Source organism: Lampetra fluviatilis, chromosome 63 (genome assembly GCF_964198595.1).
Source record: "Lampetra fluviatilis chromosome 63, kcLamFluv1.1, whole genome shotgun sequence".
Lineage (NCBI taxonomy): Eukaryota > Metazoa > Chordata > Hyperoartia > Petromyzontiformes > Petromyzontidae > Lampetra > Lampetra fluviatilis.
The window spans coordinates 519,031-533,175 of record NC_136337.1 but is presented as its reverse complement, the minus strand read 5'-3'; the positions used below and the strand labels follow the sequence as shown (position 1 = coordinate 533,175).

The 14,145-nt window shown below is 58.6% G+C and overlaps 1 protein-coding gene across 3 annotated transcripts in view; it reads left to right on the top strand.

The window, feature by feature from the left end:
• Positions 1-14,145, top strand: part of TANGO6 (transport and golgi organization 6 homolog) — a 229,088-nt gene that overhangs the window by 172,620 nt on the left and 42,323 nt on the right. For all 3 annotated transcript variants that reach the window (XM_078881923.1, XM_078881921.1, XM_078881922.1), the window contains exon 20: positions 11,313-11,426. In XM_078881923.1, the coding sequence (XP_078738049.1) occupies positions 11,313-11,426 (114 nt within the window). The remainder of the gene's footprint in view (positions 1-11,312; positions 11,427-14,145) is intronic.

The following is a 14,145-nucleotide window of genomic DNA, read 5'->3' as shown; positions in this document are numbered from 1 at the left end:
ATGCCACACCCAGTCCAATGACTCGTTTTCAGGAGGGTCCTGCTGGAAAGTGTTAAAATTTTCAGATGCTCTCAGCCAATGTATGATGAGTGAGCAAACCCGGAGCGCCCGGGAGGAAACCCGCACACGCGAGGGGGCAACGCTCGATATCCCCTTCCAGATGGAAATCGATCGAGATTAGGCCAGAACATCTGTGCGGTGATCCACCAACCCCTCGCTGCTGCTGCCTCCAATGGCGCTGGGTTCCAGGAAGCAGCCACGTGCAGCAGCAGCGTAGCCACCGCCACCGCCGCCCAGCTACGAAGAGTTCCCAAATTTCACAGCTCTACCGACGTGTTCTACCGGTGGCACGATGTCCGAGCTCCCGGTACGTGGGGCGAAAACGTCGGACATCGCGCCGAACGACATGCAAGCGGCACAGCTCGAGGACACGCGAGCCTCGAAGTCCTACGCAGAGAGATGCGCGGAAGTTAATCAATTTTGGTCATCTGTTTCACTTCGATGTTTCGTACGCTCGCTTGCGATGGGCATCGACTGCCGTGCGAGTGGACGCCTCTACAGCCGGGCGAGTGAGTAGAGTTGGCACGGGCGCTGCATGAGGCGAACCCGACAAGGGAGCTCAGAAGGAGCTCCGTGACGTCAACTTACAAGAGGCCACTGCCAGAGTTCCGAGCGGAGGTTGCTCCGTCGCACGGAAACGCTACGTGCAACAATTTTGGGAAATAATTACGAGAAAAATGGCAAATTACAATACTGCGCGTGTGTGTGTGTGTATATATTCCAGATGTGCGTGTGCATGTAAATAGAGTTGTCGTCAGTGGGGGACAATGATGTGTCCCAAGTTATCACGTGGCACTTTCCATAGCGGCTACATAAACAACAACGCGGCCGCCGCCACCACCAACAACAACAACCAAACCCAGCTGTGTTTTCGTGATCTTCCACCGACAAGCAAGGCTCATCCCTTGCTTTCTTCCCACGCCTCCTGAACTGGCATGGCCGGGCAGAATTAATTAATTCCGTGGGTGCTGGTGTGTGTGGGAGGGGGGATGCATTTTATATTTACGGTGGGGGGGGGGGGCAATGGGGGGGGTTTGTGTGAAGGTGCGAGGTGGGCAGGCATGCCCTAAGCGAGGAGGTGCGAACGGGGGCCACGCAGCTGTTGCGTCCGACAGCTGACGTGCGCACGGGCCGACGCACGGACGCACGCACGGCGGCGGAGACGTTAGGGCACAACCCCCGCACCCCCCGCCGTGGCCGGGCCAAGCACGTGCCTATGTATGGAAGCGTTCGCTCAAATTTTTTTTGTTTGCTCACCTAAGTAAACACACGAAGGACTGTCACTCTTATCAGCTCCCTGGGCGGTGAGCACCAGCCAGGCCAGCCTTTTAGATTAGCGCCGCCCGCACGCCCACCAGCGTCCCGTCTGGGGTGGTCCTCCCTCCCCGAGGGACGGTGACGGACGGATGGCGACCCCCGGGAAATTCACACCCAGGACAAAAACGCTCCCCTCTCTTCTCTCCACCCCGGGATGGTGTTTACAGGACTTGTTTTGGCCGACCCGGCCTTAAAAATAGGCACCCGCTGCATCGTATGGCGTAGTGCGGTCGGGCGCCATGGCCGAGTAGCTCACCACCGCCCGTCGTGGCGGCGGTGGTGTTGGTGGTGGTTGCGCTGCACGTGGCTTCCTGTCGTCCGTCACTGCGGAGGCAGCAGCAGCAGCGAGGGTTGGTGGATCACGACGCACAGATGATGTGAAGCTCCCTTCCCGTGGGGCCTCGTCAAGGAGGTTGCCGTACACTGGCTCGCCAGCAGAATGTGGCACGGCACAGCGTGGGCTAATATCACCTGTCGCTTCTGTGCGGGATAGAGCGCTGCCCCCTCGCACGTGCGGGCTTTCTCCGGGCGCTCCGCTTTCCTCCCGCGTGTCGTCTAAATACTCGCCGATTGGATGAAAAGCATCTTATTGTGTAGAGAACTGCAGAGCAATTGTCGGTGCTGCTGACTCACCGCCTGGCAGCCTTCCAGCATGGTCTGTGGTTCCTCGGAGATTGTGAGACGCAGTTTACATGAACGACCATACTATAGATGTTTTTTTCCATCTATATATATGTATACATCGTATGCATTCGCCAGCCTCAATAGGCGCTCACGAACTGCGCTTGCCCTACAGCGTGTTGTTAAAGGCTATGCGTACGCGAGTGTGTGCGCGCGTACGTACGCGCGGGGAGTGGTTAGCGGGCCGCACTGCAAACCTGGCGACCCGAGTTCGATTCCCGCTCACGGCCATCACCAGTAACGATTATCTGAACTGGTCCTGGGCCTTGAGGAGACAAAGGGGGTCGGGCGTGGTGCTTGCCACCCACCCCCACGTATTCCGTGCCGGTCTTCATAGGTGCTACTCGCTAACAGCACTTGCCCCAACAGGCTGTTAAAGCTATATGGGGGGGTCTGTGTCTTTGTGTGCGTATGCAAGTGTGAGATTAACAATTCCTCGTCGCCATGCGATAGAGCAGCTGCATGGCCGATCCACGGGGAGCGAAACTCTACACTCAGCACCTACCCAAGTAAATAAACCGATGGCTTTCAATTTACAGCCCTCGCGAAGGCCTCCCCCACGGCATATTGGTGGTCGAGCCGGTGGTTTGGTCATACTTCACCGGTGCTGAGGGGGGGGGGGGTGGAGGGAGTGAGCACAGGACCGGTTCAGATATCACTCACCGCTGACGTTAGCCATGCCCTGGAATATAACTCATGTGGGCCGGGGTCTCTAACACGGTACCCCAACCAGTGGGCCACGCCACCTCTCCCCTTAAGCCAATAGACCCCAACAGAGAAAAAGGGAAGAAAAAAAGAAAACACGACACACCGCATTGGCCATCATCTTGAGAGGGGCAGCAGCAGCGAGATGACCCAGACTAAACATTGCCGGCCGCTCTAATATCTGCCTCTGCAAAAATAGCACGGCGCCTCTGCCTTTGTTTTGCCCCCCCCCCCCCCCCCCGAAGGGAAAAGGCCGCAGAGGCTTTTCTTAGCACCTTCTGCCCCCCTACCCCCTCGCGTGTCGAGTGACTCCTTGGGCCACTTTCACCCCGGACCCAGCGGTGAACCGCCAAGGCTAAGGGCACCGGCGCTCGCCCGCGCTTGTGCCCGCAACCCACCCGTGCCCTTGAATTCGGGCGCGGAGCTAAAACGGGCGCCGATGGGAGACGCGGTGCCACCACCACCACTCTGGCACCGCCACCGCCTTGGCGCTTGTTGGCTTGGCGCTCGCGTGCAGATGTTGGTCGACGAGCGTTGCTTAATTATTATTCTTATTTGCGTTATTATGTTAATGATGGATGACACACGATTAGCCCGGCATGGAAGGTGGTCAGCCTTCACGTGGCCCACCTCTGTTAAGTAGAAAGAAGAAGAAGAGGAAGAACACGAATCATTTCATCGTCAACCCGGCGAGCGAACATCGACGACGACGACCTCCTGACCTCTCGACCTCCACAGCAACAGCTTGAGCCATGACCCAGGATAGCCTCGCCGAGTCTCAAGACTCTTTTTAGAAAGGTCCTGCCAAGTTTTCTTCTCCTTATCTTCCTGCAGTAGGGTTGCCACGTTGCTGCTGCCACCGTCGCGTGTGATCCCAATCGAGTGATTTGTTGATGCAATTTTTCAGCATTGCTTGGCCCTATACCAGTGACGTTGTGTGGGTTTAGCTATGGGAGGAAGAAACTGAAGAATCTACAAACTCCACACACAAATTGCGCCCCAGGCCCTTTATTCCGTGAGGTTTGCAAGTGTTACCACTGCACTGCCACCGTGCTGCCCATTTAAACTCTCTCTCTCTCTGAGAGAATTCCCCATCGTGCCAATCGGCGTCAGGTCACGAGAAACTCACCCAGAGGAGTCAAATTTTCACGGAGGGTGACGACGTCACAGAACTGCCGCCGAGGAGCGTTCACGTTAACCCTGTTTATTCACACTCGAGGGCAACGTGATCCTTTGAAGATATCAATTTCTTGGCACAGGAATGTGGAATTTCCGTGGTCCGGTTCAGAATCGTTACTGAGGACGAGTAAACCACACCCACTCATTGTAAATGTCACCACCACCATCATCATGATCAGCTGGTGTCTATCCACAGCTGGGTGAAGGCCCCCCCCCCTAACATGGTCGCGATCTGCCACGGTCCTGCGATGCCGCGATCCATCTCGCTCCTGCCCCCGAGCCGATTTCGCCGCGCCATCTCCACGTCGAATCGTCATCCTCTCGGGGCGCGCGTTCTTGCCTCCGGCTGCCGTGCCCGCCACCAGTCTTGCCCGCTGGCCGTCATCCCTCCTGGCAAAGCGATGGGATGGATGAGACGGCAAGTCGATACGACTTGCATCCATCCCTTCGGATCCACGCTTTCCTCCTCCTGTCCCTCGGTCTTAATTCCAAGTACTCGTCTCCACGCCCCCCCCTCGGCGCTGTCGTGGTCTACGGACCGCTAGGTAAAAGTCGATAGCCACGTCGTCTCCGCGGCGACGTTGGGCTCTCGATTATCTCCGTCGGCGTCTCTCCAAGTCACCGCTCCGCTCCTCAACTCCAGCCCGCAGCCACCTTGCGTTGGGAGATTTCGCCCGTAGCACGCCACCACAAGGCCCCGGAGGGTTTGCGAAGGAAACTAGCCGTTGGGTTTGGGTGAATCATTAGGGGCGATTATGACCACTGTTCCTGTCCACTCAACCCTACCCCCCCCCGTGCCCCATAGCGGGGTCATTAAAACAAAGCAGCCTTGAGGAGCAGCAGCGGCGGCGCCCTGCTGCGCTCCCTCATCCCACTTAAACCCGAGTTTTGCTCCCTCCGGCGCGTTTGATCTGCGCGTTAACGACGGCGACAGGAATTTTTTTTTTTTATAATTTCCCCTTACTGCGCCGCCGCCGTCGCGTCGCGATGCTCAAAGGAGCGTCGCGGCGCACGGAGAATAATCCCGTAAACGCGCGCGTTTTGCCCGGGCGGTAATTGTCACTTGCAATGAAACGGGTCCTTCGCTCCGGCTTAGCTTCAATTAAATTATTTAAGATTTTTTTTTTCACCACTAGAAAGAAAATTGCTTTGGCGGGGCTGGTGTCCCGGGCCCCCTCCCGAACCACCAACCCTGCTACCCCCCCCCCCCTCCTGCCACCGTGTTGAAGTGCAATGTGAAGCTCCTCTGACGATGGGGATGTGCACCCACTTAGCGAGACGTCCCCCTCTCGCTCGCTTGCCCGCTCACGTTCTCAAATGCATGACTTCGCTCGTGCGCCTCCTTTGTTCTCAACCCGTCGCCCCGCTTAGGGCTCTCGTGTCCCGCAGCGACCACCCCCTTACCTACTCCCCCCTTCCCACCACCACGACCCCCCCCGCATCTCCCAACGCGCACCCCTTGACTCAATTTGAAAGCACGTGCGTTCAATTTCGCCGCAATTTCGTTCCTGATGGCGACTCTCCATCTCTCAACGGCCTCCGAGCGTCACTCACACCCACCCCCGGCCACTGCCCCCCCCCCCCACCATCGTTCCCCTGGCTCCCCCCCCCCCTCTTTAGCGAACCCCCTCTTAATCTGCCATCGGAGCTCGAGATGAGAGTTCGCGCTGATTCTTTCCACATGGACTCTCGCTCGCCACTGTCTCCCGTGTCTTGTCCGTGGAAGAGGCTGTTCGTTGACCGCTGTTGCCCAAGTCCGCTAACACGAGCCAGTCCCCGCTGATAACTCACCGCAACCAACGCGAGTTTTACCGATGATTTAGTGCGCTCTCTGCTCTCCACCGACAGATTCTTAGAAGCGCTGCCGCGCTTTCGGCGTGAGCAGGGCGTGGCCGAGCGGCGGCGTGGTGTGCCGGACCATATGCAATCCCTTCAAGCTGGACATGACACACACTCGGGCCCGTGGACATAGTGGAGCAGATAACACGAAATAATCGTTCGAATGGGGGTTACGGGCACCAAATTGCTGGCGTATTGTCTCCTAGGGTCACTTAATAAGAAAAGGAAATAAAAGTTAGACACCTAAAAAGGAAAAATGGCCGTCAAAATCAAAGATGGCCAACGCCAAAATGGTGGCAATCTCTGATTTTTATGCGGCTGATGCTTTGTTTTGCAAAGATAAACTGCTGTGAATATGCTGAGCAAGTGTCTTGCTTGCATCACAATTTAAATCAAGACCTGCTGAATTAGAGACTGACACAGAGACCCATTTACGAAGACGGTCTCATATATAGAGACCCGTAGACTTAAGTTTACACTTCTTGTTTTTTCGCATGGCGGCGTATGTGATCAGCAACGTCTGTATGTTCACATCGAGGTTGGCGAGTGAGCCTGCGGGTGACAATGTGGGTGAGCCAGCCGGTGAGCCAGCGGGTGAGCAAACTGGTGAGCCAGCGGGTGAGCCAGCGGGTGACAATGTGGGTGAGCCAGCGGGTGACCAAACTGGTGAGCCAGCGGGTGACAATGTGGGTGAGCCAGCGGGTGACAATGTGGGTGAGCCAGCGGGTGAGCCAATGGGTGAGCCAGCGGGTGAGCCAGCGGGTGAGCCAATGGGTGAGCCAGCGGGTGAACCAGCAGGTGAGCCAATGGGTGAGCCAGCGGGTGAGCCAGCGGGTGAGCCAATGGGTGAGCCAGCGGGTGAGCCAGCGCGTGAGCCAGCGGGTGAGCCAGCGGGTGAGCCAGCGGGTCAGCCAATGGGTGAGCCAGCGGGTGAGCCAGCGGGTGAGCCAGCGGGTGAGCCAGCGCGTGAGCCAGCGCGTGAGCCAGCGCGTGAGCCAGCGCGTGAGCCAATGGGTGAGCCAGCGGGTGAGCCAGCGGGTGAACCAGCGGGTGAGCCAGCGCGTGAGCCAATGGGTGAGCCAACGCGTGAGCCAGCGCGTGAGCCAGCGCGTGAGCCAATGGGTGAGCCAGCGCGTGAGCCAGCGCGTGAGCCAGCGGGTGAGCCAGCGGGTGAGCCAGCGGGTGAGCCAGCGGGTGAGCAAGCGCATGAGCCAGCGTGTGATCGAATGCGCGATCCAGTGGATGGCCTCAGGAGTAGACTCTCTGAAACGCCATCGGCCTGCCGAACTTCACGATTGGTCCAGCGCCGATCGAGGCCGCACAGGGCGCACCTACCTACCCCCCCACCTACCCCCTCACCTCCATCCACCTCCACCTACCACCCCCCACCTCCCCGAGAACCGTATTTTTTTTTCTCAGTTACGGGCAACTCTAATTAGATCAGTGCGCCCAATAACGGGACGTGTGCCACGCGGCGCTGACGTGTCCAGTCGTGGTGGCGAGGGGTGGCGAGGCGCGGGGGCGGGGGGCGACTTTGAAAGCCGGTTTCGAATGTTCACGCGCGTGCAAGCAACGCCGTTTAGGTTCCAGAGAAACTTTTAACAACATTTTCCGCAACGACAACAAAAGAAATCGACAGATCCTCCCCGGCTTCACTTTTAGCCGCCCCTTAAGAAAGCTTGTTCGAGAACAACGCAGAGAGCACGCGTGGGGAGGGGCGGGACTCTCTTTTTTTTTCTTTCTCATGAGCGGCTGAAATTGTGCATCGTGAACACAAAGGCCGTATTGATGGCGCGGCGTGTGTGAGTGCATGCGCGTTTGTGTGTGGGTGCGCACCGTGTGTGCACCGTGTGCGCACCGTGTGCGTGTGTATGTGCACGGCGTGTGTGTGTGCATGCACCATGTGTGCATGTGTGTGTGCACGGCGTGTGTGTGCACGTGTGTGTGTGCACGCACCGTGTGCGCGTGTGTGTGTGCACGTGTGTGTGCGCACGGCGTGTTTGTGTGTGCACGCTGTGTGTGTGTGCACGTGTGTGTGTGCACGGCGTGTGTGTGTGTGCACGCTGTGTGTGTGTGCACGCTGTGTGCGTGTGCACCGCATATGCACCGTATGTGCGTGTGCACACTGAGTGCGCGCCACGCAGGGACTGAAGTTGGTGGGCGAAGCCGAGAGCCCTGGCTCAGCTGATTGATGTTGGGCTACATCAGCAAGGACAGCGACCGCCGGTCGCTCTGACGTCTAAAAGCCTGGCCAAGTATTTTACAAAAAAAATATTATTTTAAAATCGCCGTTCCCCCCCCCACCTCTACCCAGCAAACATGGAAAGTTATCGGGCCAACGTTGGCCCAACGTTTCGAACGACACTCCAAAGTTGGTACGACGTTGGCAAGATGTGTATTTTGCTCAACGCTTTCTCGAAACGTCCAGCTTGGGTTTACGTGGTGAGCCGTTCGTCAGCGCCGGGGGACGGAAACCCGGGGTTTACGTCACAGCGACGGCAGAACGAGAGTAGGCTGAGAGATAGAGAGAGAGACACACACACAGAGAGACACACACAAAGAGAGAGACACAGAGAGAGAGACACAGGGAGACACACACAGGGAGACAAAAACAACAACTGCCATTCGCCACTAAGTGGCGGTGACGTCACCACGACGCTTGTGCCAGGCCAAGTGCACCTTGAGGGAGACACACACATAGACACACACACAGAGACACCCACACAGATACACGCAATGAGACAGAGAGAGAAACAGAGAGAGAGACGAGAGAGACGCATACCCATCAAGACCTCGGCAGGTCACGCGTCGTCCCCACGTTTAGACAAAACGGGAGAAGCTTATGGTAAAAAGCGGCGCGCCCTTTAGCCCGGCCGCACTCTCAGAGCGACGGATCAAATGGTGCGATTCCAGCAAAAGGCGGGCGCGAATTTGCTTGTCACCACACCAATAACGGGTGGGGGGGGCGGTGGAGTGGTGGTGGCATCGATGGCTTGCGCTACACAAAAGGCCATTACAGCGCGGAGGATTGGCAACCTGAACCGTGGACTCGGAGGGGTCAGTTTCTCTCTGTGTGTGCGCGTGTGTGTGTATGTGTGTGCGTGAGTGTATGTGTGTGCGCGTGTGTGTGCGTGTGTGTGTGCGTGTCTGTGTGTGAGTGTGCGTGTGTGTGTCTTTGTTGGCCAACAGCACTTGACCCACAATCCTGCGAAAGGCTATAGGGGGGTCGAGGTGGGGGGTGAGTGCTGGTGGGGGAGCTGCGGGCATGGTGTGGTTGATATAGGCCAAGCCACTTTGTACTTGATTATAATTACAAAGGGTGCACTCGGTGATTATAATGCCGCTAATTATATTACTGCCACTGAGCTTACCCGGGGAACTCAAGACTCGCTGTCACGAAGGTCCTGCTCACAATGGGATTGTTTGCCCGCTCCCGTTGACAGCTGTTCAGCTTCTTGTGGTGGTCGTCCACCGGAACACCCGTGGTAGACCCTCGACCCGTCCTCCATCTCCCGGCCACACGCCCGGCAAGGCCCCCCCCCACGGGGTGGCGGTCGCCCGTCTTAAGTGCGAGAGCAAAAGTGGTGCTTGAGCAGCAGCGTATTTGAATCCTGCCCTCGCGAGCTGGGGGGTGGGACGAGTGGGTGGGGGGTGGCGAGGGGCTCGCGTTGTACAGGACGGTGTCACGGCTTAAAAACAAACACAAGACTTGGCGGGCGGTCAAGAATATTAACGGAGCGGCAAAGCGAGGAGTCGACGTCAACCGAGGAGACGGAGCGACGAAAACCGGGTCTCGTGCGGGCGGCCCCGCTGGTGATCCGTCGCATCGCATGGACCGCGAACAACAAGCGACCAGCTTGGGGGGTGGAGGGGGGAGCCCATCATTATCCAGCAGTGGATAGACCACGGCCGACGACGACGATGGCAGGAAAGGTTTCAGCCGTGTACACCGAAGCTCTTTGCCAGCATTCAGATGTCACCCCCGCCACCACCACCACTCCTCCAGGCGGGGGGCGGTGGGGAGAGAGGGAGGGGGGGGTGGCCAGCATGAGTGGAGCGCCGCTGGTGCTGTGACTCAGAACGTTCCGTCCCCAATGCTGCTTACACCGCGCGGAGAGACACGCCGACCGTTGGCGAGAGCGCTTCAACGAGATCCGTTAGCGCGCTCGCTCTCTGGCGTTCCCTCCCGCCCCCCTTCCCCACCACGGCCACCCCCCCCCCACTCCCGCCAGACCGTTTGTTTACCGCGGTATCTCTCGTCGGCGCAATTTGAGCGGCGAGGCGATGACCGCGGCGCCCCGCGCGACGACAGACGCCGGGTGTCTGCGCGCGTGTTGAGGATTTAACGCCGGCGAGGGTGGGGCGGCGGCGGCGGTGGTGGTGGTGAGACAGGGATTTGGCTGGTCCTCGCGAACAGTAACAATCACGCGTAATAATAGCGCGGTGTGGTTCTTTTTGGGGTCGGGGGTGGGTTTAATGGCCCAATTACAGCTCGCGCCGCGTGTTCCCACCGTGCCGTGGAGTCGCGAGCCTCGCCCCCACTCCCCCCCCCAACGTGTGAGCGTGCCCGCGTGTGTGAGTGCCGTGCGAGTGCCGTGTGAATGTCGTGTGAGTGCCCGCTTGTTCGTGCCTGCGTGTAAGTGGCAAGCGACTGTGAATGTCCCATCGCGTGGCTTTGAACGCGCCGCGGTGTGCTTCCGTTGGAGCGCGCCCGTGAGGCCTTCGTCGCGTTACGTTCGCAACGCTCGTCCGACGAAAGGTTGAAAGCGTTTGTGAATTAGCAAACGTCTGTCTGTCCGTCCGTCCGAGTGTAACGGGAAGGAGAAGGGGGCACGATGACTCTCTTGACGGTGATCCGAAACTTGCGTTGTCTGTCTGTCCGTCTGTCTGCGTGTGTAACGTGGGATCACGATAACTCCCCTTGAACAATGTCCCGGCATGAATTAAAGTTGAGTGGAGAGATCAAGTTGGCCCAATTGATCAATAGCTTGGCCCACAACTCGAAAACCAGCGCCTGAAAGGCTTGGGATCGCCGACCAAGGCGATGACATCAGCGCACGCCCGTCGCATCGCGACATGACTTCACCGCGTGCAATAAAACAAACGCAGTGGCCGTGAAGCGAGAGAGAGAAGAAGAAGCACATAACCGGTGACGTTTTGGCCGTTCTTCACAGCACACAGCAACGCCAGAGAGGTTGAGGGTGGCGTGAGTTGAACTTCATTCGTGACGACGGCTGGGTAGGAGGGAGAGAGGGAGGGGGTGGTGAACCGTGGATTGGTACTGCTCCTCGTTGCCTACCGCTGCATCTGGCGTACGCATGATGTCGTCTGGGTAGCAGTCATAACTCAACGTCCGTATTCGAAATCCGGGCGATGGCTAAACGGGAGTGGCACGCCTCCCGCCGAGACAAAATCCTGTGCCGAGTCTCATGCCCCTGCCCATTCCCCCACCCCGTGTGACCCCTTCGTGCCCCCCTCGTGCCCCCCCTCCTCACCCCGTGTGACCCTCGCGTGCCCCCCCCCGCCCCCAGGTGTGCTCATGCCTGGATGCGACGGTGAGGAGGGACCCGTGCGCGGAGCCGAGGAGGGCGGCTGTGCACGCCGTCATGCTCCTCCTGCGAGGCCTCGGCGCCAGCGCCACAGAGGTGACCTCCGCACCCCGACCCTGACCCCGGCCGTAACCCTAGCCCTGACCCTAACTCTGACCCCAACCCCGATCCCAACCCCGATCCCAACCCCGATCCCAACCCCTACCCCAACCCCGACCCATGCGATTGCGCTTACACACACAAAGATTCCCTGAGTAACCTTGAAGAGACTTTTGGGGCAAGTGCTGTTTGCGAGCAGCTATGAAGGCTGGTACGGCACACGTTTGTTTACGCACCGCATTTGAGGCCGAGTCGACCTAGCAGAGGCCCAGGACCGGTTCAGATAGTCGCCATTGGTGTTGGCTGTGAGCGGGAATCGAGCTTTCTACCCCTAATTCTTAGCGCAGTGCGCTAGCAACTGCGCCGCCACTGAGATTTGCCACTTAACATACAGCAGCTGCCATTCGCCACTAAGTGGCGGTGACGTCACCACGGCACCTGTGCCAGGCCCTATAAACTTTAAGGCCACGTGAAGTGTCGAACGCCCGCTGGCAGGAGGTCACGGGGCAGAACAAGGTGCCATGGGTTCACTGACTGAGATGAGTGGCCGAAGCACCACCTGTGCCCCCTACTGTGCCAATTCGTTGTGTTTTAGCCACCCGGCACTTCGCTCGTTGTGAGCGTCACTCCTCTGCCCTCCGTTGTTGCTGGAGGGCGACTGCCTCTAACTGCCCAGTAGCAGCATCTTTGACGATCTTGACACCGCTGGTACTGGTCATTGGCAAGTCCACTCAGCTCCACATCCTCCTGTACCACATCACTCCAGACACACACGCACACACACAAACATTAATGCATCCAGCACATGCGCACTCACAAGCGATACTTGACCCCGTGACCTCCTGCCAGCGAGCCTTGACAGACACCTTGCGCAGACTCGGAGCGCACCAAGCCTGGCGCGACCGCTGCGAGGACATCGGCGGCAACTTGGTCGCGTGCCGCGTCGGTAAACCCCTCGCCAGGGTTTCCCAAGCTCCAATGGCGTGCGCGTGCCCGTGTCCCGTGCACCGCATGTCCCACGTGACGCGGACGGAGCGAACCGCCTCGGCGCGTCAAGCGAGACCCGTTTGAACGATCGCTGGGCGCGCTCGGTGCTTAACGAGTTAATTTGCATTCGTAGCGGGAGGAGCGTGGTGGTGCGGTGGGGTCAACGCGGCCTGAACTCTCCGTCCACACTGCTGCGGGTGATTCGCCGAATGCATTCGGCGTCGTCGCCGCGCCCGGCGTCGGGGCCTGGCGTCGAACGCGGGGCCGGGGGGGAGGGTCGCGCCGTCCCATGCCGCCCGGCGCAAGGGCCGGGCCGGCACATTGAAGCGATTAAACGACGCCGCGTCGTTCGCCCTCCTTGACGCCGTTGACGGGAGGGCGGTGTGGGTCTGCGAGACCGAACGCAGGCGGTGAGGGTCGGCGGGGAGTTGGCGGGGGGCAGCGTTCACGCCCGCCCGGCGCTCCCCGCTACGTGCGTGCGACGTCACGACTTGCGCACTTCCCCCCCTCCACCCCCCCCCCCCCGCGGCGCACTCGCCGCACGGCCCGGTGCCGTCGGCGAACCCTGCCCGGCAGGGGCCCCGCTCGTCCGCGCGCACATGGAGCTGCTTAGCGCCGCCAATTTTCCTGTTAACCCTCTTCACCCACAATTCCCCGAATGCCGCGATGAAATGAAAATATGACAGGGCTGGTGGCGGTGGCGCTGCAAAATTTCCCCCTCCCTCTCCGTTGGCACTTTACGGTTTTCCTGGCTCGTCGGCGCTGCCAGCGCTCGCGCGCCCTGTCTCTGTAAAGCCGTCCTCCGGCACAGAAGCCCCGTGACCTTTGAACTCGAAGAAAGTGATCTTGCAAGTGTGGACGTTTCAAATAATATTTTACTTTTGGGGGTTTTACACCACCCCCCCTCCTCCTGCAATTAAATTTTACGTCATTGGACGAAGAATCGTGCGTCAGAGAAGGTCCCGCGGAAGCGGACGTCACAGAGCTGCTTCTGAGGTGCCTTCGATGCTCTCCGTTTTGCCGCTGTTTAGAGATGCCGGTCGAACGGCAGCAAAATAAATTTCGCGTGTAAATTTTTTATTCTGGCAAAGCTGTCGGGTTAATTAAAAATGTAACATATAATACGATAAGGTGTCGTTTTTTATTGCAGTCATTGGTGATCCCCCCCCGCTCCCCGCCGCCCGCCCCGCCGGCTTAGTAACGGATTGCGTGGCTGAAACCCAGATTTAAAATGGGTGATCTTAAGCGATGCCAGCTAACTTGCTCTGACCTCTAAGCAAGCGTAATTCATTGCGTCTCACCACGCTCGATGCAAAAGCAGTTGCGACTGCGACCAGTGAATCCTTCGGTGGCCTGGCCGTCACGGGGGGGGGGGGGGGGGGGGGCAACGTTCAAAACTCCACACAAATGGATTTAAGAATCCATTGCCGCACCTATAACCTCCTGGCCCAACGACGCCTGCTGTTCCCGGCGGTCTTTCATGGCGGTGCAAACCGGGCTAAGCCCTGCTCGGGGCCTCTGAACTCCGTGCAGATGGGGTGTGAGTCTCAAAGGAGTTCTGGGGTTCTGCTTTGTTATTAGTTTCTGTTGGGTTCGATGGCGTGGGGTTATGTCATTTGTTGACTTGGAACCCCCCACCGCCTGCCGGAGCCAATCAACCTTATTACGGTAATCTACCCTTCACCAATCACAAGCAATCGACTCCACGATTGTTAAACCAGATCACGTG